At 42.3% G+C, this 24,774-nt stretch overlaps 1 protein-coding gene across 1 annotated transcript in view; it reads left to right on the plus strand.

The window, feature by feature from the left end:
• Positions 1–14,146: 14,146 nt before the first annotated feature.
• mfsd4aa (major facilitator superfamily domain containing 4Aa) overlaps positions 14,147–24,774 on the plus strand; it is a gene marked incomplete at both ends in the record, with an annotated part of 200,007 nt that continues 189,379 nt past the window's right edge. Inside the window, one exon of the mRNA XM_079242836.1 lies at positions 14,147–14,379. Coding sequence (XP_079098962.1) covers positions 14,147–14,379 — 233 coding nt within the window. The remainder of the gene's footprint in view (positions 14,380–24,774) is intronic.

Below are 24,774 nucleotides of genomic sequence, written 5' to 3' on the forward strand. Positions count from 1 at the left end.
ACAAGCTGTCCGGTCCCTGTACGACAGGTGTCAGAGCTTGGTCCGCATTGCCGGTAGTAAGTCGGATCCGTTTCCGGTGAGGGTTGGACTCCGCCAAGGCTGCCCTTTATCACCGATTCTGTTCATAACTTATATGGACAGAATTTCTAGGTGCAGCCGAGGTGTTGAGGGGATCCGACTTGGTGGCCTCTGGATTGGGTCCCTGCTTTTTGCGGATGACGTGGTCCTGTTGGCTTCATCTGGTCGTGATCTCCAGCTCTCGCTTGAGCGATTCGCGGCCGAGTGTGAAGCGGCTGGGATGAGAATCAGCACCTCAAAATCTGAGACCATGGTCCTCAGCCGGAATAGGGTGGATTGCCCTCTCCAGGTCGGGGGTCAGGTCCTGCCTCAAGTGGAGGAGTTTAAATATCTCGGGGTCTTGTTCACGAGTGAGGGAAGGATGGAGCGCGAGATCGACAGACGGATCGGTGCGGCGTCTGCAGTAATGCGGACTCTGCGCCGGTCTGTCGTGGTGAAGAAGGAGCTGAGCCAGAAGGCGAAGCTCTCGATTTACCAGTCAATCTACGTTCCTACCCTCACCTATGGTCATGAGCTGTGGGTCGTGACCGAAAGAACGAGATCTCGTATACAGGCGGCTGAAATGGGTTTCCTCCACAGGGTGGCCGGGCTCTCCCTTAGAGATAGGGTGAGGAGCTCGGTCATCCGGGAGGAGATCAGAGTAGAGCCGCTGCTCCTTCGCATCGAGAGGAACCAGTTGAGGTGGCTCGGGCATCTGGTCAGGATGCCTCCTGGACCTCCCTGGTGAGGTGTTCCAGGCACGTCCCTCTGGGAGGAGACCCCGGGGAAGACCCAGGACACGCTGGAGGGATTATATCTCTCGGCTGGCCTGGGAACGCCTCGGGATCCCCCCCGCAGAGTTGGCAAATGTGGCTGGGGAGAGGGAAGTCTGGGCTTCCCTGCTTAGGCTGCTGCCCCCGCGACCCGACCCCGGATAAGCGGCAGAAGATGGATGGATGGATGGACATATAGTAAGCATAATCTATGCTAATGCACAGGTAGCATATTTTACACAATTCAAACTAACACTCAGCTAGCATAATGTGTGCTAATATACAGTTAGCATAATGTTACACAACTAGCTTAATTTAATGCTAGCAGAGTTTATGCTAACACGCTGTTAGCATGATTCAAACTAATCCATCGTTAGCATAAATAAAGCTAACAAACAACATAATTTGAACAAAAACATAGTTCAGATAGTTTTAGCTAAAATTCTTTTTCTTCTTTCGGTTTTTCTCCTTAGCACAGTGAATCATCTGTTTCTGTCTAACCCCATCCTCGGCATCGTTTTCTCTCACTCCAACTACCATCATGTCTTCCCTCACAAAATCCATAATTCTCCTCTTCCTCTAGGCCTCCTGGTTCCAACCTCAGCATCCTTCTACCCATACAGTCCTCAGTATATGTCCAAACCATCTCAGTCTGGTTTATCTCCAAAACATCTAACATGTGTAGTCCCTCTGGTGCACTCATTCCATCTCCCACCTGGAGAGAACCTCAACATTTTAGTCTCAGCAACCTCCAGCTCCTGTCTTTTCGTTAGTGCTGCTGTCTCTAATCCATACATCCTTGCTGGCCGAACCACAGTCTTGTTCCTTTCATTCCAACTGAAACTCTTGAGTCGCACATCACACCTGATGCTTTCCACCCGTCCAACCTGCTTGTACTTGATTCTTTACCTCTTTTCCACACTCTCCATTGCTCTGAACTTATGATCCTAAGTAGTTAAAATTAACCACCTTTTTTTAATCTTTCCTCCCTGTAGCTCCACGGTTCCACTTGGTTCCCTCTCATCTACACACATTGAGCTAACCTTCATTCCTCTCCTTTCCAAGGCATGCCTCCACCTCTCCAGCATTCCTTCCACCAGCTCCCTGCTATCACAACAGATCACAATATTATCTGCAAACATCATAGTCCATGGAGATTCCTGTCTAACCTCATCTGCCAGTCTGTCCAACACCATAATGAACACGAAGGGGCTCAGTCCCACCTCCACCCTGAACTCCTCTGTTGTATCTAAAGAAGCCAAACCCAGATGTCTTACAGCCTGACCTTCTCTGTACTTCTCTATCAACTGCCATCTCTTTCTCTCTGCCTTGCCAACCTGTATGAGTCTCCCTCCTTCCTGTCCAACCCCTACAAGTCATGGTGAGCACTTCATCCTTCCACCACCAGGTGTACTTATCTACGTTCCTTCCAGAGGACACACCCAGTACTCTCCTACCTATCTCCCTGATTATATTAGCTGCAGTTGTCATCTGGAAGCAACTCTTGACCACCCAGAACCTCACCCAGCTCTTCTCTAAAAGCCACACAACAGTCTTCCTTTCACAGCTTCCACCACTTTGTTCTCTATTCTGTCTTTGCTCTCCCCACCAGAGTCATCCTTCACACCCCTGTTCCAGTCTGGCTACACCCTGCCCTACTTTCTCTTCAGGTTATATCGCCCATACAGGATGTAGCCCCCCTGTGTGCTCCGACCTCCGCTCCTGTAAGTCACTCTGTGTTCCTGCCTCTTCTGGGACAAGGTGTTCACCAAAGCCATTTCCATTCTTTTTGCAACGTCTGCTATCATCTCTCCTTCCATGTTGCTGACCCGGATTCCAAACCTGCCCATCACTTCCTCGTCGCCTGTTACCTTCACCAACCTGTCCACTAATTCTGGTTCTGGTTCTGATGGAGGTTTTCCTTGGTAATTCTGGTTCTGGTTCTGATGGAGGTTTTCCTTGGTAATTCTGGTTCTGGTTCTGATGGAGGATTTCTTTGGTAATTCTGGTTCTGATGGAGGATTTCGTTGGTAATTCTAGTTCTGGTTCTGATTTAGGTTTTCCTTCAAAATTCTGGTTCTGGTTCTGATGGAGGATTAACTTCGTAATTCAGGTTCTGGTTCTGATGGAGGATTTCCTTCATAATTCTGGTTCTGGTTCTGATGGAGGATTTCCTTCATAATTCTGGTTCTGGTTCTGATGGAGGTTTTCCTTGGTAATTCTGGTTCTGGTTCTGATGGAGGATTTCTTTGGTAATTCTGGTTCTGGTTCTGATGGAGGTTTTCCTTGGTGATTCTGGTTCTGGTTCTGATGGAGGATTTCCTTCATAATTCTGGTTCTGGTTCTGATGGAGGATTTCCTTCATAATTCTGGTTCTGGTTCTGATGGAGGATTTCCTTCAAAATTCTGGTTCTGGTTCTGATGGAGGATTTCCTCCATAATTCTGGTTCTGATGGAGGTTTTCCTTCATAATTCTGGTTCTGATGGAGGTTTTCCTTCAAAATTCTGGTTCTGATGGAGGATTTCCTCCATAATTCTGGTTCTGGTTCTGATGGAGGTTTTCCTTCAAAATTCTGGTTCTGGTTCTGATGGAGGATTTCCTCCATAATTCTGGTTCTGATGGAGGTTTTCCTTCATGATTCTGGTTCTGGTTCTGATGGAGGTTTTCCTTCATAATTCTGGTTCTGGTTCTGATAGAGGATTTTTTTAGTAATTCTGGTTCTGGTTCTGATGGAGGATTTCCTCCATAATTCTGGTTCAGGTTCTGATGGAGGTTTTCCTTCATAATTCAGGTTCTGGTTCTGATGGAGGTTTTCCTTGGTGATTCTGGTTCTGGTTCTGATGGAGGATTTCCTTCATAATTCTGGTTCTGGTTCTGATGGAGGATTTCTTTGGTAATTCTGGTTCTGGTTCTGATGGAGGTTTTCCTTCATAATTCTGGTTCTGGTTCTGATGGAGGATTTCCTTCATAATTCTGGTTCTGGTTCTGATGGAGGTTTTCCTTCATAATTCTGGTTCTGGTTCTGATAGAGGATTTCTTTAGTAATTCTGGTTCTGGTTCTGATGGAGGATTTCCTCCATAATTCTGGTTCAGGTTCTGATGGAGGTTTTCCTTCATAATTCAGGTTCTGGTTCTGATGGAGGTTTTCCTTGGTGATTCTAGTTCTGGTTCTGATGGAGGATTTCCTTCATAATTCTGGTTCTGGTTCTGATGGAGGATTTCTTTGGTAATTCTGGTTCTCATTCTGATGGAGGTTTTGCTTCATAATTCAGGTTCTGGTTTTGATTTAGGTTTTCCTTGGTGGTTCTGGTTCTGGTTCTGATGGAGGATTTCCTTCGTAATTCGGGTTCTTATGGTGGTTTTCCTTCATAATTCTGGTTCTGGTTCTGATGGAGGTTTTCCTTCAAAATTCTGGTTCTGGTTCTGATGGACGTTTTCCTTGGTAAATCTGGTTCTGGTTCTGATTTAGGTTTTCCTTCGTAATTCTGGTTCTGGTTCTGATAGAGGATTTCCTTCGTAATTCTGGTTCTGGTTCTGATGGAGGATTTCTTTGGTAATTCTGGTTCTGATTCTGATGGAGGTTTTCCTTCATAATTCTGGTTCTGGTTCTGATGGAGGTTTTCCTTCAAAATTCTGGTTCTGGTTCTGATGGAGGATTTCCTTCAAAATTCTGGTTCTGGTTCTGATGGAGGATTTCCTCCATAATTCTGGTTCTGATGGAGGTATTCCTTCATAATTCTGGTTCTGATGGAGGTTTTCCTTCAAAATTCTGGTTCTGGTTCTGATGGAGGATTTCCTCCATAATTCTGGTTCTGATGGAGGTTTTCCTTGGTGATTCTGGTTCTGGTTCTGATGGAGGTTTTCCTTTATAATTCTGGTTCTGGTTCTGATGGAGGTTTTCCTTTATAATTCTGGTTCTGGTTCTGATGGAGGATTTCCTTCATAATTCTGGTTCTGATGGAGGTTTTCCTTCATAATTCTGGTTCTGATGGAGGTTTTCCTTCAAAATTCTGGTTCTGGTTCTGATGGAGGATTTCCTCCATAATTCTGGTTCTGATGGAGGTTTTCCTTGGTGATTCTGGTTCTGGTTCTGATGGAGGTTTTCCTTGGTGATTCTGGTTCTGGTTCTGATGGAGGTTTTCCTTTATAATTCTGGTTCTGGTTCTGATGGAGGATTTCCTTCATAATTCTGGTTCAGGTTCTGATGGAGGTTTTCCTCCATAATTCTGGTTCTGGTTCTGATGGAGGTTTTCCTTCATAATTCTGGTTCTGGTTCTGATGGAGGATTTCCTTCATAATTCTGGTTCTGGTTCTGATGGAGGATTTCCTTCATAATTCTGGTTCTGGTTCTGATGGAGGATTTCCTTCATAATTCTGGTTCTGGTTCTGATGGAGGATTTCCTTCAAAATTCTGGTTCTGGTTCTGATGGAGGATTTCCTCCATAATTCTGGTTCTGATGGAGGTTTTCCTTCATAATTCTGGTTCTGATGGAGGTTTTCCTTCAAAATTCTGGTTCTGATGGAGGATTTCCTCCATAATTCTGGTTCTGGTTCTGATGGAGGTTTTCCTTCAAAATTCTGGTTCTGGTTCTGATGGAGGATTTCCTCCATAATTCTGGTTCTGATGGAGGTTTTCCTTCATGATTCTGGTTCTGGTTCTGATGGAGGATTTCCTTCATAATTCTGGTTCTGGTTCTGATGGAGGATTTCTTTGGTAATTCTGGTTCTGGTTCTGATGGAGGTTTTCCTTCATAATTCTGGTTCTGGTTCTGATGGAGGTTTTCCTTCATAATTCTGGTTCTGGTTCTGATAGAGGATTTCTTTAGTAATTCTGGTTCTGGTTCTGATGGAGGATTTCCTCCATAATTCTGGTTCTGATTCTGATGGAGGTTTTCCTTCATAATTCTGGTTCTGGTTCTGATGGAGGTTTTCCTTCAAAATTCTGGTTCTGGTTCTGATGGAGGATTTCCTTCAAAATTCTGGTTCTGGTTCTGATGGAGGATTTCCTCCAAAGTTCTGGTTCTGATGGAGGTTTTCCTTCATAATTTTGGTTCTGATGGAGGTTTTCCTTCAAAATTCTGGTTCTGGTTCTGATGGAGGATTTCCTCCATAATTCTGGTTCTGATGGAGGTTTTCCTTGGTGATTCTGGTTCTGGTTCTGATGGAGGTTTTCCTTTATAATTCTGGTTCTGGTTCTGATGGAGGTTTTCCTTTATAATTCTGGTTCTGGTTCTGATGGAGGATTTCCTTCATAATTCTGGTTCTGATGGAGGTTTTCCTTCATAATTCTGGTTCTGATGGAGGTTTTCCTTCAAAATTCTGGTTCTGGTTCTGATGGAGGATTTCCTCCATAATTCTGGTTCTGATGGAGGTTTTCCTTGGTGATTCTGGTTCTGGTTCTGATGGAGGTTTTCCTTGGTGATTCTGGTTCTGGTTCTGATGGAGGTTTTCCTTTATAATTCTGGTTCTGGTTCTGATGGAGGATTTCTTTGGTAATTCTGGTTCTGGTTCTGATGGAGGTTTTCCTTCATAATTCTGGTTCTGGTTCTGATGGAGGATTTCCTTCATAATTCTGGTTCTGGTTCTGATGGAGGTTTTCCTTCATAATTCTGGTTCTGGTTCTGATAGAGGATTTCTTTAGTAATTCTGGTTCTGGTTCTGATGGAGGATTTCCTCCATAATTCTGGTTCAGGTTCTGATGGAGGTTTTCCTTCATAATTCAGGTTCTGGTTCTGATGGAGGTTTTCCTTGGTGATTCTAGTTCTGGTTCTGATGGAGGATTTCCTTCATAATTCTGGTTCTGGTTCTGATGGAGGATTTCTTTGGTAATTCTGGTTCTCATTCTGATGGAGGTTTTGCTTCATAATTCAGGTTCTGGTTTTGATTTAGGTTTTCCTTGGTGGTTCTGGTTCTGGTTCTGATGGAGGATTTCCTTCGTAATTCGGGTTCTTATGGTGGTTTTCCTTCATAATTCTGGTTCTGGTTCTGATGGAGGTTTTCCTTCAAAATTCTGGTTCTGGTTCTGATGGACGTTTTCCTTGGTAAATCTGGTTCTGGTTCTGATTTAGGTTTTCCTTCGTAATTCTGGTTCTGGTTCTGATAGAGGATTTCCTTCGTAATTCTGGTTCTGGTTCTGATGGAGGATTTCTTTGGTAATTCTGGTTCTGATTCTGATGGAGGTTTTCCTTCATAATTCTGGTTCTGGTTCTGATGGAGGTTTTCCTTCAAAATTCTGGTTCTGGTTCTGATGGAGGATTTCCTTCAAAATTCTGGTTCTGGTTCTGATGGAGGATTTCCTCCATAATTCTGGTTCTGATGGAGGTATTCCTTCATAATTCTGGTTCTGATGGAGGTTTTCCTTCAAAATTCTGGTTCTGGTTCTGATGGAGGATTTCCTCCATAATTCTGGTTCTGATGGAGGTTTTCCTTGGTGATTCTGGTTCTGGTTCTGATGGAGGTTTTCCTTCAAAATTCTGGTTCTGGTTCTGATGGAGGTTTTCCTTTATAATTCTGGTTCTGGTTCTGATGGAGGATTTCCTTCATAATTCTGGTTCTGATGGAGGTTTTCCTTCATAATTCTGGTTCTGATGGAGGTTTTCCTTCAAAATTCTGGTTCTGGTTCTTATGGAGGATTTCCTCCATAATTCTGGTTCTGATGGAGGTTTTCCTTGGTGATTCTGGTTCTGGTTCTGATGGAGGTTTTCCTTGGTGATTCTGGTTCTGGTTCTGATGGAGGTTTTCCTTTATAATTCTGGTTCTGGTTCTGATGGAGGATTTCCTTCATAATTCTGGTTCAGGTTCTGATGGAGGTTTTCCTCCATAATTCTGGTTCTGGTTCTGATGGAGGTTTTCCTTCATAATTCTGGTTCTGGTTCTGATGGAGGATTTCCTTCATAATTCTGGTTCTGGTTCTGATGGAGGATTTCCTTCATAATTCTGGTTCTGGTTCTGATGGAGGATTTCCTTCATAATTCTGGTTCTGGTTCTGATGGAGGATTTCCTTCAAAATTCTGGTTCTGGTTCTGATGGAGGATTTCCTCCATAATTCTGGTTCTGATGGAGGTTTTCCTTCATAATTCTGGTTCTGATGGAGGTTTTCCTTCAAAATTCTGGTTCTGATGGAGGATTTCCTCCATAATTCTGGTTCTGGTTCTGATGGAGGTTTTCCTTCAAAATTCTGGTTCTGGTTCTGATGGAGGATTTCCTCCATAATTCTGGTTCTGATGGAGGTTTTCCTTCATGATTCTGGTTCTGGTTCTGATGGAGGATTTCCTTCATAATTCTGGTTCTGGTTCTGATGGAGGATTTCTTTGGTAATTCTGGTTCTGGTTCTGATGGAGGTTTTCCTTCATAATTCTGGTTCTGGTTCTGATGGAGGTTTTCCTTCATAATTCTGGTTCTGGTTCTGATAGAGGATTTCTTTAGTAATTCTGGTTCTGGTTCTGATGGAGGATTTCCTCCATAATTCTGGTTCTGATTCTGATGGAGGTTTTCCTTCATAATTCTGGTTCTGGTTCTGATGGAGGTTTTCCTTCAAAATTCTGGTTCTGGTTCTGATGGAGGATTTCCTTCAAAATTCTGGTTCTGGTTCTGATGGAGGATTTCCTCCAAAGTTCTGGTTCTGATGGAGGTTTTCCTTCATAATTTTGGTTCTGATGGAGGTTTTCCTTCAAAATTCTGGTTCTGGTTCTGATGGAGGATTTCCTCCATAATTCTGGTTCTGATGGAGGTTTTCCTTGGTGATTCTGGTTCTGGTTCTGATGGAGGTTTTCCTTTATAATTCTGGTTCTGGTTCTGATGGAGGTTTTCCTTTATAATTCTGGTTCTGGTTCTGATGGAGGATTTCCTTCATAATTCTGGTTCTGATGGAGGTTTTCCTTCATAATTCTGGTTCTGATGGAGGTTTTCCTTCAAAATTCTGGTTCTGGTTCTGATGGAGGATTTCCTCCATAATTCTGGTTCTGATGGAGGTTTTCCTTGGTGATTCTGGTTCTGGTTCTGATGGAGGTTTTCCTTGGTGATTCTGGTTCTGGTTCTGATGGAGGTTTTCCTTTATAATTCTGGTTCTGGTTCTGATGGAGGATTTCCTTCATAATTCTGGTTCTGGTTCTGATGGAGGTTTTCCTTCAAAATTCTGGTTCTGGTTCTGATGGAGGATTTCCTTCATAATTCTGGTTCTGGTTCTGATAGAGGATTTCTTTGGTAATTCTGGTTCTGGTTCTGATGGAGGTTTTCCTCCATAATTCTGGTTCTGGTTCTGATGGAGGTTTTCCTTCATAATTCTGGTTCTGGTTCTGATGGAGGATTTCCTTCATAATTCTGGTTCTGGTTCTGATGGAGGATTTCCTTCATAATTCTGGTTCTGGTTCTGATAGAGGATTTCTTTGGTAATTCTGGTTCTGGTTCTGATGGAGGTTTTCCTCCATAATTCTGGTTCTGGTTCTGATGGAGGTTTTCCTTCATAATTCTGGTTCTGGTTCTGATGGAGGATTTCCTTCAAAATTCTGGTTCTGGTTCTGATGGAGGATTTCTTTGGTAATTCTGGTTCTGGTTCTGATGGAGGTTTTCCTTCATAATTCTGGTTCTGGTTCTGATGGAGGTTTTCCTTCAAAATTCTGGTTCTGGTTCTGATGTTGGATTTCCTTCATAATTCTGGTTTTGGTTCTGATGGAGGATTTCTTTGATAATTCTTGTTCTGGTTCTGATGGAGGTTTTCTTTCAAAATTCTGGTTCTGGTTCTGATGGAGGATTTCCTTCATAATTCTGGTTCTGGTTCTGATAGAGGATTTCTTTGGTAATTCTGGTTCTGGTTCTGATGGAGGATTTCCTTCATAATTCTGGTTCTGGTTCTGATGGAGGTTTTCCTTCATAATTCTGGTTCTGGTTCTGATGGAGGATTTCTTTGATAATTGTTGTTCTGGTTCTGATGGAGGTTTTCCTTCAAAATTCTGGTTCTGGTTCTGATGGAGGATTTCCTTCATAATTCTGGTTCTGGTTCTGATAGAGGATTTCTTTGGTAATTCTGGTTCTGGTTCTGATGGAGGATTTCCTTCATAATTCTGGTTCTGGTTCTGATGGAGGATTTCCTTCATAAGTCTGGTTCTGGTTCTGATGGAGGATTTCCTTCAAAATTCTGGTTCTGGTTCTGATGGAGGATTTCCTTGGTGATTCTGGTTCTGGTTCTGATGGAGGTTTTCCTTCATAATTCTGGTTCTGGTTCTAATGGAGGTTTTCCTTCATAATTCAGGTTCTGGTTCTGATGGAGGTTTTCCTTGGTGATTCTGGTTCTGGTTCTGATGGAGGATTTCCTTCATAATTCTGGTTCTGGTTCTGATGGAGGATTTCTTTGGTAATTCTGGTTCTGGTTCTGATGGACGTTTTACTTGGTAAATCTGGTTCTGGTTCTGATGGAGATTTTACTTCGTAATTCTGGTTCTGGTTCTGATGGAGGTTTTCCTTCATAAGTCTGGTTCTGGTTCTGATGGAGGTTTTCCTTCGTAATTCTGGTTCTGATGGAGGTTTTCCTTGATAATTCTGGTTCTGGTTCTGATTGAGGTTTTCCTTGATAATTCTGGTTCTGGTTCTGATGGAGGATTTTCTTCGTAATTCTGGTTCTGGTTCTGATTTAGGTTTTCCTTGATAATTCTGGTTCTGGTTCTAATTTCGGATTTCCTTCGTAATTCTGGTTCTGGTTCTGATGGAGGATTTCTTTGGTAATTCTGGTTCTGGTTCTGATGGAGGTTTTCCTTCATAATTCTGGTTCTGGTTCTGATGGAGGTTTTCCTTCGTAATTCTGGTTCTGATGGAGGTTTTCCTTCGTAATTCTGGTTCTGGTTCTGATGGAGGATTTCTTTGGTAATTCTGGTTCTGGTTCTGATTGAGGTTTTCCTTGATAATTCTGGTTCTGGTTCTGATGGAGGATTTTCTTCGTAATTCTGGTTCTGATGGAGGTTTTCCTTGATAATTCAGGTTCTGATGGAGGATTTCCTTGATAATTCTGGTTCTGATGGAGGATTTCCTTCGTAATTCAGGTTCTGATGGAGGATTTCCTTGGTAATTCTGGTTCTGGTTCTGATGGAGGATTTCCTTGATAATTCTGGTTCTGATGGAGGATTTCCTTCGTAATTCTGGTTCTGATGGAGGATTTCCTTCGTAATTCAGGTTCTGATGGAGGATTTCCTTCGTAATTCAGGTTCTGATGGAGGATTTCCTTCGTAATTCTGGTTCTGATGGAGGATTTCCTTCGTAATTCAGGTTCTGATGGAGGTTTTCCTTGATAATTCAGGTTCTGATGGAGGATTTCCTTCGTAATTCAGGTTCTGATGGAGGATTTCCTTCGTAATTCAGGTTCTGATGGAGGATTTCCTTCGTAATTCTGGTTCTGGTTCTGATGGAGGATTTCTTTGGTAATTCTGGTTCTGGTTCTGATGGAGGTTTTCCTTCGTAATTCGGGTTCTTATGGTGGTTTTACTTCGTAATTCTGGTTCTGATGGAGGTTTTCCTTCATAATTCTGGTTCTGGTTCTGATGGAGGTTTTCCTTCGTAATTCTGGTTCTGATGGAGGTTTTCCTTGATAATTCTGGTTCTGGTTCTGATTGAGGTTTTCCTTGATAATTCAGGTTCTGATGGAGGTTTTCCTTGATAATTCAGGTTCTGATGGAGGTTTTCCTTGGTAATTCTGGTTCTGGTTCTGATGGAGGATTTCCTTTCCACTGTCTCATGCAGCCCAGGATGGGTCATTATTTTCAGGAACTGAAACATGAAGGCAGTTTGTCCAGCTGGACTGATGTGGATCAAACAGCCCACTGGGCTTCTTTCATGTGGATATTAGTTGGACTCTAATAGCAACAGCCTGGGTGATTAGATATATTACATTAGATGCCGTGAGCCCTGCAGATAAAGAAAGAACGTGGTGTTTTTCAGCATGTGACAGCCTGTATTTTTATCCTATTTTAAGATGTTTTAGGGCAAGATTTAATTACATCCTGATCTGTAAGTCCTTAGTACTAAAGAGGTTTTCTTTCTTTTGCTGGCTCTCTGCGGTAATTGTGATGTTGATCAGTCAGTCAACAGGAAGAGATGGCACACAGTTGGAAATGTGAAAGTCTTTGCTGAGTCTGGTTTTCAGCTGATTCCAATTAACATTGGTAGATTTTGCAACGCTTCCCTACATGACTATTCATGACTTTATATACAGATTCATTCACAGATTTATTAGTGATGACACCGAAGCGAGAATTAAAAATGACCCTGCAGGGTAGACATTAATAGAAAACATTAGAGGAGGGCTTTTAAGCAAGACATTAGTCTCTGTGGTAAGAAACTTACTGTATGAAAGAAGTCGAATCAGACAGACGGTGAAAGCTTTTCCTACTGAGGAGACAAACCCAAGAAGGGACTTCAGTTTGATGTACAGCTGAGGATTTATGCTTCCAACCTCCCCCCTCCAGTTCTCTCAATGGCAGAAGTATTATTCTTGTGTTTAGTTGTGTTAAATGAAGCTATTTTCAGTATTGTCCTGAAAAAGAAATAATATATAAATGTATTTTAACAGATGTTTTCTTCTCTCTTGGTGAGTTTTTTGCTGTTGAAGATATACAAACAATAGAATATTAATTTATTTAAGATAAATTAAAAAAGAAACTGCAGATGACGTTTAAATGTTTTATAAATGATGAGTTTAGATTTTGTATTAAATGTGATATTTTGTGTGATTTGTCTACACTGTTATACAAAGAGAAATTGAATGTACTGTGACTGCCATGAGGCATATAAATTGATTAATTAATAAATTAATGAGTCAATAAACTATTGAGATTCTGGAAACATTTTTGTGTCTTTATTATTATTATTATTATTATTATATTTATTATTATTATTATTATTATTATTATTATTATTATTATTATTATTATTATTGCAGACATACCCCATCTGAACTGGTTTGATGCTGTTCTTGTAGAACAAAACAACGAAGAGGTGCAGTAACTCACCTCAACAGAAGAGGACGCTGTTGACAAATAAACACCAGTATAATCTGTTTACTGTAACTGAATGCACAAGTTTTTTATTTTATTTATTCCACTTTCCACTAATCCCAACTAACAGATTACTCTGGTTTGGGATGAGAAAACTGGATGTGTGACAGATGAGCAGAAAGTGATTCAAACCTGAAGCCTAAACAGCATCACAGCAGTGGAATATTCAGCTCTTGCTAAGCTTTACTGTGACCTGCCATTGGTTTTTCTCTCATCAACCATAAAATGCCAGAAATGCATGACTGGATGTAAAATTGTTCCAACGGCAGCATCCTTTCACTTAAAGAACGCTAAAGACTTAAAGAAAACAAGTTTCTTCTCAGTCAAATTTGGTTCAAAAATAATCTCTGGCGGAGATCCGACAGCCGAGCTTCCTGGCTGAGATGGACTGTCCTGCTGCATCTCAGGGTCAGGTCTTCTGAAGCAGTCCGTAATGCGAGTCCCTTTTCATGAACACTGATACTGTAAATCGGACTAATGTGGATCATATAAAATATTTGGATTAACTGAATTAAAATGACACTAGCCTTTTGCACAAAGCCTGCTGGGATAGGCTCCAGCTTCCCAGCGTTGGGTTAAACTGTTGGGATAATGAATCAGATTGCACGATCTAAGCATCCTTTACAGGATCCTTCACATGAACTGGTGCAACCTAACCTAAATCTTTCAAATGTGCATCCAGTTTTTATTAATGAGGTCTTAGTTATATCTAATACTGTAAAATAAATCATTTGAAACACTCCTGATTAGATTTCTCACAGTTTTACATGGATATGGGCTGCTTGACTGCATTTTTATGACATCTTCGAAATATGACAAGCAAGATAAAACAGCATCCGTTAAGCTCTGCCAGCATGTTTTGACCCGTTGTCGGTGGTATACCACCATACCAACCAGTCCTCAGGTTTCACTTTGGTGACTGATGAACGTTTATTGTGTCTGACATAAGAAACAACTATAAAAGCCTTCCTGTGTGACTGGAGGGAAAATCATTTGGATGTGGAATCTCTTTTTCCAGACTGTAATGACTGTTGAACCTGCAGAGACCTGCTGCTGAGTGAAACTAACAGAACTTCCACAGTGAGGTGAGACAAGCAGGCTTTGTGTCACGGCAGACCCAACAGATCCTCTCAGAAACGGATCTTCCTTCATCAGACAGCCCAGAGGAGGTGCGCTCTGACGTCGGACAATTAACGTCACATGAGCTCGCGCTGACGTGATCCACGCGCGCGCGGCGCAGGCTGGAAGCAGGAGAAGGTGTGGGGACATCCGTGGACATGACGCGGCTGGACGACGGCGTGTGGTCGCTGTGCACGCGCCACCTGCAGCAAACCGCCACCTACTGGAGCGTGTTCTTCAGCTTCGGGCTGTGCATCGCCTTCCTGGGACCCACCGTCCTGGACCTGCGGTGCCAGACCCAGTCCACCCTGCAGCAGATCACCTGGGTCTTCTTCTCCCAGCAGTTCTTCCTGCTGGTGGGGAGCGGCGTGGGGGGACTGCTGAAGAGCACGTGAGTTGAATCAGCGTGTCTTCCAGCTTGTGGCAGAGTATTTTCCCCTCTAAATGTCAGAAAGTCGCATTTTAGCGAAAGATTTGGACAAGAAACCAGCTGATCACTTGACTTGGGGAATAGTAGGACTTAGTTTTCCACAAACAAAGCTGAATAGGCTTGAACGCAACATCTGGGAGACTTTGTGGCTTAACAAAGAAAAAAAAGTCTGACCTTAAGAACACTGGGATTATGATTTATGCCAAAAATGCTAGAAGTTGTAACGTCAGTTAGATTTTTTTTCTTTGTAGAGTTGAATCTTTGAGCTGAACTGTCTAAGCCGAGCGTAAAAAGGTCAGAAGAATCAACAAATAACTAGGAATGAATTGGAAGAAATTCCCTGCTGGGCCGTGAATTTGACTACCAAATCTTTAGCATTCAAATCATAAAACTGTCTTTCTGTGAGTGTGATATCAATGTGTGTGAAATGGAAATCCGTGTGTGGGGGTGTAGGACTGTCGGTGTGTGATACTCTTCAGACTGGCCTGAAAGTATTTCACCAGTTTCATGATGGTAGTCATACAGTGAGGTTTCTGATCTGACCCACAGCGGGACAGGGAGATGGAATCAGGAAGAGGGACTAGATTTTAGGGGCAATATGGATCTGCGTCTGGTTCCAGGAATGTTCCAAAGGATTCTTCACTAAGAGGAGACAAATATCATTTTGACATTAGAGCTTCTAATTTAGAAATGATACATGAATGTATTAATAGAGATAGCAGCATGAAGAGCAAGGAGAAATGATTTATTACTAACAGAACTTTGAAGAAACAACACAAAGCTCAACAGTGACCAAGCCTTTTCTTTTCAGATAGTCATGGAGGCAAGGAAAGCATTTATTCCTGAATAAACATGACATGATGTGGCTGGGTAGTGAAACTTCCATAGATCAGATACCCATCACAGGGAGCACTGCTGTATGGCTTCATTTTCCAAACACACTTTTATCAGAATCCATGCAGATTTAGTAGTTTTCCATCAAGAATTTGGCAAGTTTTCCAGACACAGCTTCTGTTTTCCTGACAAACAGTCCCTGTCTGCTTCATTAGGACCGGGTTGGACCGCTTCTTTCATCCAGAACTGCCTTCATTCTTCATGAGATTCAACAAGGTGGAAACATTCCTTGAGAGATTTTTCTCTATAAACATATAGGGCTGGGTAACGTTCCAAAATTTCAATACAGTACCGATACCTTCACGTCTATATGGTACCGATACCTTCACGTCAATATGGTACCGATACCTTCAAGTCAATATGGTACCGATACCTTCACGTCAATATGGTACCGATACCTTCAAGTCAATATGGTACCGATACCTTCACGTCAATATGGTACCGATACCTTCAAGTCAATATGGTACCGATACCTTCACGTCAATACTGGCACCGATACCTTCACGTCAATAATGGTACCGATACCTTCACGTCAATATGGTACCGATACCTTCACGTCAATATGGTACCGATACCTTCACGTCAATAATGGTACCGATACCTTCACGTCAATAATGGTACCGATACCTTCACGTCTATATGGTACCGATACCTTCACGTCTATATGGTACCGATACCTTCACGTCAATATGGTACCGATACCTTCACGTCAATATGGTACCGATACCTTCACGTCTATATGGTACCGATACCTTCACGTCAATACTGGTACCGATACCTTCACGTCAATACTGGTACCGATACCTTCACGTCTATATGGTACCGATACCTTCACGTCAATATGGTACCGATACCTTCACGTCTATATGGTACCGATACCTTCACGTCAATATGGTACCGATACCTTCACGTCAATATGGTACCGATACCTTCACGTCAATATGGTACCGATACCTTCACGTCAATATGGTACCGATACCTTCACGTCAATATGGTACCGATACCTTCACGTCAATATGGTACCGATACCTTCACGTCTATATGGTACCGATACCTTCACGTCAATACTGGTACCGATACCTTCACGTCAATACTGGTACCGATACCTTCACGTCAATATGGTACCGATACCTTCACGTCAATATGGTACCGATACCTTCACGTCAATAATGGTACCGATACCTTCACGTCAATACTGGTACCGATACCTTCACGTCTATATGGTACCGATACCTTCACGTCTATATGGTACCGATACCTTCACGTCAATATGGTACCGATACCTTCACGTCAATATGGTACCGATACCTTCACGTCTATATGGTACCGATACCTTCACGTCTATATGGTACCGATACCTTCACGTCAATAATGGTATCGATACCTTCACGTCTATATGGTACCGATACCTTCACGTCTATATGGTACCGATACCTTCACGTCTATATGGTACCGATACCTTCACGTCAATAATGGTACCGATACCTTCACGTCTATATGGTACCGATACCTTCACGTCTATATGGTACCGATACCTTCACGTCTATATGGTACCGATACCTTTACGTCTATATGGTACCGATACCTTCACGTCTATATGGTACCGATACCTTTACGTCTGTATGGTACCGATACCTTTAATTTTGCTTACCAAGAAGATGCTGCTTCTCTTTTAGGACAGGTTTAGCTAGGGCTGGGCGATTAAATAATCTAATCAATTAATTCAAATTTGTTGTTTATGAAGATTTGTTTTTATGAAAATCGTCAGCACCTTTTGACCTTCCGTAGATCATAGTGATGTCAGCACATTTCCGCTGGTTTCCCGCAGAACTGCATAAACATGGCAGCTACTAAAGGTGAGCTTGTTCCCAAAAAAGGCACAATTTTCTCAATTATTTTGAACTGGTATGGTTTTGTGCCCTCGGATTTGGAACAATTGCCACGATGTGTTTTCATTGTAATACAGAGAACGGTGTGAAGGACCCACGGACTGAACGTGCCGTTGGGGTCTGTAAAAAGGCTGTAGCTGCACTTTCCTATATAAAGAAGAGGAGAGATGAATGAAGTACACGCAGAGCTTGATCTACCCCCTCATCAATAATAACAGAGTCCCCGACCAGATGGGGTTCACGGCAAAAGATGAGACAGAGATTTCAGGAACAGGAAATGGCTGTAGCTCGTGTTCTGGGTTCAGACAAGAAAACCTGGCGTCTTGTACCCACTTGGCAGAACATTGATGTTTTAGAGTCTGTAAATAAGGCTGTTAAACCACTCCAAGGCGTTACTGATGCTCTGTCTGGTGAAATGTTTCCTTTATTAAAGCGGTACTCCATTCGTTCAAACTAGATTCCTACAGCCAACGGCACTGATCTCACCAAAACAATTAAAGAAAAAACATACAGCAATACCTTAATGATAAACACATCGACCGTGTGAAGGATGAACCTTTGGACATGGCGTCACTGATGGAGCCCAGGTTCCGGGTAACGTACAATAATCCAGGCACGGTGGAACAAAGAGCTCTCACTGAACGCACCCCAACTGCTTCCTGGTCCAGCTGAGCACAGAGAAGAACATGAATTCAATAAGAAAATGAATTCTTCTTCAAAACAGTGTGCCAGTGGCATCTCCTCACCAATCAGAGGCTGTGAAAATAGAGACAGAGCTGGTAGCCTATCTGTTGACACCTGACGCAGACCCAGAAACTGATCCACTTCCATGGTGGGAGGACCATGACCCAAACCTTTCAAGGCTCAGTAAACTGGGCAAGAAATATCTTCCTTGCAACAAGTGCCCCATCAGAGAGGGTTTTTAGTGTGGGGGGGGGGGCGTTGTCACAGGCCACAGGGCATGTCTGATGCAATTGACAGGCTCATCTTCCTCGCCAAAAATGTGAAGATTAAACAAAAAAAAGTAAAAAACAATATATGTTAGAAATATAGCTTTAATTTAGTCAACATTCAGGGATTTCTTAAAACAGCGTTTTGTATAAAAGAGATCAATTTTCTTGAAACACGTTAAGTGTCATGAAACTTTAATTTTTATTCCCTCAAATCCCAACATGGGAAATTGTTTTAGTTATTTATTAATACTATGAAAGGAGTAACTGTTTTTCTTCCAAGAGGAGGCACATTTATTTATTAATTTATTAAGGTTTTTTAGTGTTAGAATAAAGTTAAACAAGTGAAGCGAGGCCTTTAAAAGGCTCAAAACTTCAAAACTAGCTCACTGTGGAAAAGCACTAAAAGTGCAAACATGTTCATTTTTTTACATTTATATATGTTCATTGTTTACCTGCCACCTCTTTTTACAAGCTGTTTAAATGCTTGTAGCACTTTAAATCCAGGTTAACTTATTGGTTGACATCAATAAAGGTATTTTTGAAAGAGGATTATTTTTGACGTTTGTAAAAAAAAATTTTTTTTTAACTAGGAGAAGAGAATCGATTAAAATTAGAAATCGTATTTGGTTTTAAAAAAATCTGAGATTTCATTTTGAAGCCATATCCCCAGCCCTAGGTTTTGCCAAGCTACACCTCTTGAACCACCATAGCTTGGATTCTTCCTGCCCACCTGGAGACTCCTGGTATAGTGTACAACTTTTGAGCAGCAATGTTTAGAGTATGAGCAAAGCAGCCAATTTTTCTAATCCTCATATTTTTCACTGCTACGTCCATATCAGCTGCATTGTCTGCTGTAATGGCAACAACTTTTTCCTTCTTTTTAATTAGTCAAGAATATCCCCTATTTCCTCAGCTATTCCAGGCCCTGTCTGTGATGTGTAGACTGCCCTGGTATGCAGGATTTTTTCCTTCATGGCACCCTCTCACGTAGTGGACTGAAACAATCAGGTGGTGGTCCAGCCACATCCCTGACATCTTGTAATTCTGTCTGGACATTTCCCTTCTCTACTGCATGCCATGCAGCTATGAGTGTATGTGATTGTGTCTCTGCTGGCGGACTGCTATACGGGGTTTAGGGCCCTTATCTCTCTAAATTGACACAAAATTGGAACACAAAATATAAATGATGGGATGGTGGTATTATTACTGCTTTCTATAGAAGTTAAACAACATTATCTAAGCTGTGGCTGAGAGATAACTGGTCAACAATAGCTAGTGAGGCTTACTTACCTCCACCATGGAGCCATGGCAGCAAACCTTTAACAATAAAGTTTGTACCTGCCCTGTGACACTTGTCTTGTTCTTATTTTGACATTTTTCCTTTTTCAGTCAGTGTGGAGGGATTCACACTGACTGGCCTTGTCGTCCTCCGATCATAGTGAACTCAATCAGCGCTTACTGTGAGGAGAAAATAAACATAACACTTAAAATAAGATGTAATCTTCAACCAGACAACCCAACAAATAACCTTTTATAGGGAAGCTAATACCAGGGACTGTCGCCCCTTTGTTAGCTTGCTAGCTATCTAGCCATAAACAAACTAAAGCCGTGACTCGTGACTGTGACTGTGAGTAATACTTTCAGTCATCTTGGTGCATCCTTTGATTTGCAGTACCGTTAACTTAGGTAAACAGACATAAAGCTGGCTGAATTTTACTAAACGTAATCTTACCTGTTGAAATCCCGGACACAGCACCATCCTCGGTCCGTTTGGGTGAAACGGGGTCTGATGGTGCAGGCTTTGGAGGCCACTCTTCAACGTCCACAGGCAGACTTGATTGATGTGAGGATGACTGATACAATCTGCTCTTTTTACAGTCAAATACAGAGGAACTTTCTGCCCTTAAATTTGTTCTGTCAACTTTCAAATGCTTCATCAAATTAGATAAGATTCAACTTTATTGTTATTACACATGTACAAGTACAATGCCACAAAACACAGTTGGTGAGAGCTCTTTGTCTATTTTAAAGCTGTGGCAGAAACAAAACAAAAGGAATGAAATGAAAAATACTTTATTAATCCCCAAAGGGAAATATTGTAGTATATAATAATAATAACTAGAGGAGGTCTTGTTCCGGAGGCTGATGGCTGCTGGCAGGAATGATCTTCTGTATCTTTCAGTCTTACATCGAACCTGAAGAAGCCTCTCACTGAACACACTTTGTTGTTTCATCACTGTGTTGTGGAGAGGGTGTGAAGAATCCTCCATCATCTTCATCAGCTTGTGCAGCATTCTTCTTTGGACAATCAGCTCCAGCGGCTCCAGAGTTACTCCAAGCACAGAAGCAGCTTTCTGGATCAGTTTGTTGATTCTCTTCAAGTCTCTGGTTCTGATGCTACTACCCCAGCAGATGCTGCAAAGCTGACTGCATTCTCCACAACAGACTTCTAGAAGATATGCAACATCTTGGTGCAGACGTTAAACCATCTCAGCTTCCTTAAGAAGTACAGTCTGCTCTGACCTTTCTTGTAGATGTAGTCAGTGTTGCATTTCCAGTCCAGTTTGTTGTCCAGCTGAACTCCAAGATACTTGTATTCCTCCACCACCTCCACCTCCTCTCCCAGGATGGAAACAGTGCTTTGTTTATTCTTCTTCCTCCTGAAGTCAACAATCATCTCTTTTGTTTTGCTGCTATTTAATATGAGATGATTGTCACCGCACCATTTAACAAACTGACTGACCAGTTCTCTGTACTCTGCTTCTTGTCCATCCCTGATACACCCCACAACTGCAGAGTCATCAGAGTATTTCTGCAGATGACAGGACTCAGAGTTGTACTGGAAGTCTGAGGTGTACAGAGTGAAGAGGAATGGCCAGAGTACAGTTCCTTGTGGTGCACCAGTGCTGCTGACCTCCATCTCAGACACACAACCTTTCAGTCTCACAAACTGGGGTCTGTTTGTGAGGTAGTCATAGATCCAGGTGGTTGTGGAGGTATCCACCTGGAATTTATGGAGCTTCTCAGGTGGATACCTCCACAACCAACAACATAAAGTGATTGTCGCAGAATACAGATTTAAGTAATATGAGCATACCGTACAGATTGGTATGTGCCATAAATATACATCCAGTGAGGGCAGAAGCCATGAAAATAATTTCCAGATGTTTACAGGATTTTTATTCACTTAAACACACGTGTAATGGACATTAAATAGTGTAAACAATAATGAGCAGCAGGCTCCGATTTTGTTTACATTATGTATGAATGATTTTCCAAATGCATCAAAACTATTACAGAGTATATTGTTTGCAGATGATTCCACACTATTCTATTCATGGCAAAATATGCAGGAAATAATGAAAGTCATAGATGAAGAACTAAAGAAAATAAAGCTTTGGTTTGATCTAAATAAATGAGTTTTAAATGTAAATAAAACTAATTTTATTCTGTTCAATGACAAAAAGAAAATTATAGATATATCTATAAAAATCGATGGGATGGAGATTCAAAGGGTGCAGGAAACATAGTTTTTAGGAATTATTTGTGTGGAACTCAGTTGGAAGCCACATTTAAATGATAGAAAAGGAAAAATAGCTAATCCATAGCAGTGTTCCATAAAGTTAAACCCTTTCTGAATCATTCAGCATTACTCTCTTTATATAATACACTGATTATACCATATCTAACTTATTGCGATGAAATGTGGGGGACGACCTGTAAAACATAAACATAGCCTCTGTTCATCCTACAAAAAGGGCTTTGAGAACTATTAACAAGAGTACATATAGAGATCCTTTAAACCCACTGTTTATAAAATGTAATTTATTAAAATTCTATGATATAGTAAATTGTATTATTCTTCAGGTATTGTATGAATCAAACAGGAACATGTTGCCAGTAAACATACAAGAAAGATCTGAAAAAAGAGAAAGTTGTTGTGATTTGAAAGGAACTGATATATTTAAAAAAAAAAACAAATTCAGAACAAAAATAATGGAACGAACTGTTACTGTGAAAGGAATAAATTTATGGAATGAGCTTCAAAACGAAGTTAAAGAATTAGGAACAATCAATGTGTTTAAGAAAAGCATAAAAAGAACAATATTAAAGACTTATGAAGAGTTAGAGGCATAAGGGGAATTACCTTGAGTAATTCTATTCTGTTCTATTCTATTCTACAGTCATTTAGCAGACTCTTTTATCCAAAGCAACTTACATATGAGTGAGAACAACACAAGCAGGAAATCAGACAGTAGAGAACATGGTAGGAAGGTGCTGGTGGATTGTCCACTTGGACGCAGGTCCTTCCATGAAGCTACAGGCTTTATTTTATTTACTCCCTTCCCATCCCATAATATCACCTATGTTAAAATACAAAGAATTAATACCATAAAGTTTGTTGCAAAGAACTGGACTAAGCTCTCCAACTTTCCAACAATTATAACTAAACTAAGTGTTGAAGTTCTCCTTGAAGAGCTGAGTCTTCAGCTTGCTCTTAAAAGTAGACAGGGACTCTGCAGAGCGGACAGAGTTTGGGAGATCGTTCCACCATCGTGGAACAACAGAGGAAAAGAGTCTGGCTGGTGATTTAGTCCCACGTTGTGGTGGTAACACGAGGCGTCTTTTACTGGTGGAACGTAGCTGTGGAGAGGGAGTGTAGGTCTGGATTAGGGAGTGAAGGTAGACGGGAGCCGTTTCAGTTATTGTTTTGTAAGCAAAGCTTTGAATTTGATGCGTGCTGCGACCGGAAGCCAGTGAAGTGTGATTAGCAGCGGAGTGACATGAGCCCGTTTGGGTTGGTTGAAAACCAGACACGCTGCGGCGTTCTGGATCATCTGCAGAGGTTTAACCAGCATGCAGGCAGAGCTGCCAGTCGGGAACTGCAGTAATTGATGCGTAAGATGACCAGAGTCTGAACCAGAAGCTGAGTCGTGTGTTCTGTCAGGTACGGTCTGATTCTCTTGATGTTGTAGAGAGCATATCGACAGGTACGGGCAACTGAGGCAACATGGACCTTAAAGGTCAGCTGGTCATCCACCATGACCCCAAGATTCCGGGCAGCAGGCGTAGGAACAAGTGTGATAGAGTCAAGCTTCACACTTAATTGCGGATGTAAGGAAGGATTGGCTGGGCAGACAATGAGGTCTGTCTTGGACAGATTGAACTGAAGGTGGTGAGCCTTCATCCATGCAGAGATATCAGCAAGACAAGCTGATATTCTCAGTGAAACGTTGTGTCGTCTGGTGGGAAGGAGAGGAAAAGCTGAGTGTCATCTGCATAGCAGTGGTAGGAGAAGCCATGAGAGCTTCTAACTGCACCGAGTGAGGAGGTGGATAGTGGAAAGAGAAGAGGGCCGAAGACCGATCCCTGAGGCTCCCCTGTTTTCATGTGATCTGGACACTTCTCCTCACCAGAATACTCTGAAGGATCTTCCTGAGAGGTAGGACGTGGACCAGGAGAGGACAGATCCAGAGATGCCGAGCTCAGAGAGTGGAGAGGAGGATCTGATGGTTGGCTGGGTCAGAAGCAGCAGACAGGTCCAGCAGGACCAGGACTGACCAGTGGATCTGGTCCAGCAGGACCAGGACTGAGGACTGACCAGTGGATCTGGTCCAGCAGGACCAGGATTGATCAGTGGATCTGGTCCAGCAGGACCAGGATTGATCAGTGGATCTGGTCCAGCAGGACCAGGACTGAGGACTGACCAGTGGATCTGGTCCAGCAGGACCAGGATTGATCAGTGGATCTGCTCCAGCAGGACCAGGACTGAGGACTGACCAGTGGATCTGCTCCAGCAGGACCAGGATTGACCAGTGGATCTGCTCCAGCAGGACCAGGACTGAGGACTGACCAGTGGATCTGCTCCAGCAGGACCAGGACAAGGATTGACCAGTGGATCTGCTCCAGCAGGACCAGGACTGAGGACTGACCAGTGGATCTGGTCCATCAGGACCAGGACTGAGGACTGACCAGTGGATCTGATCCAGCAGGACCAGGACTGAGGACTGACCAGTGGATCTGGTCCAGCAGGACCAGGACTGAGGACTGACCAGTGGTGTAGGGTTAGTTCGTTCGTAGCTAGCCTAGCATTTGTGTCCTCGGAGAGGCTGCATTTATGTTGGTAGAAGATAAAATAGTCTACATCTTACCATGAGGAGTTTTAGGTTAGCTGAGCAGCGCCTCCTGACAATGACAGTTTGCACATCAAGCTTTGTTGATATAAATGCACAATCCTCCGCCTCTTGTCTTACCAGAGTCATCTGCCATTCTGTCTGCCCGGAGTGTGGTGTCCGGCTAGCTCAATAGCTCAATAGATCATGGCATTACAATCCGTAAGTCTGCTGTTGTTGTTGATACAGAGCTGAAGTTCGTCCATTTTGTTCACCAGGGACCACACATTCGCAAGGAAGATGCTGAGTAGGGAGAGCCGGTGTGGTGTTAGCAACTATATGCTTTTTGCAAATATTGCATCATGCAGTATTGGCGTCAATCTTGCTAAAATGGAGCCGCACTTTTGACCTCGAAAGCCTTATTTCCATTTTTGATAACACGCTGTAGTTAACACAAATACACGTGAACTCAGTTGTGGATGTAACCACAAGAGTATTTTCTCTATG

This window comes from Telmatherina bonti (assembly GCF_933228915.1).
Source record: "Telmatherina bonti genome assembly, chromosome: 6".
Lineage (NCBI taxonomy): Eukaryota > Metazoa > Chordata > Actinopteri > Atheriniformes > Telmatherinidae > Telmatherina > Telmatherina bonti.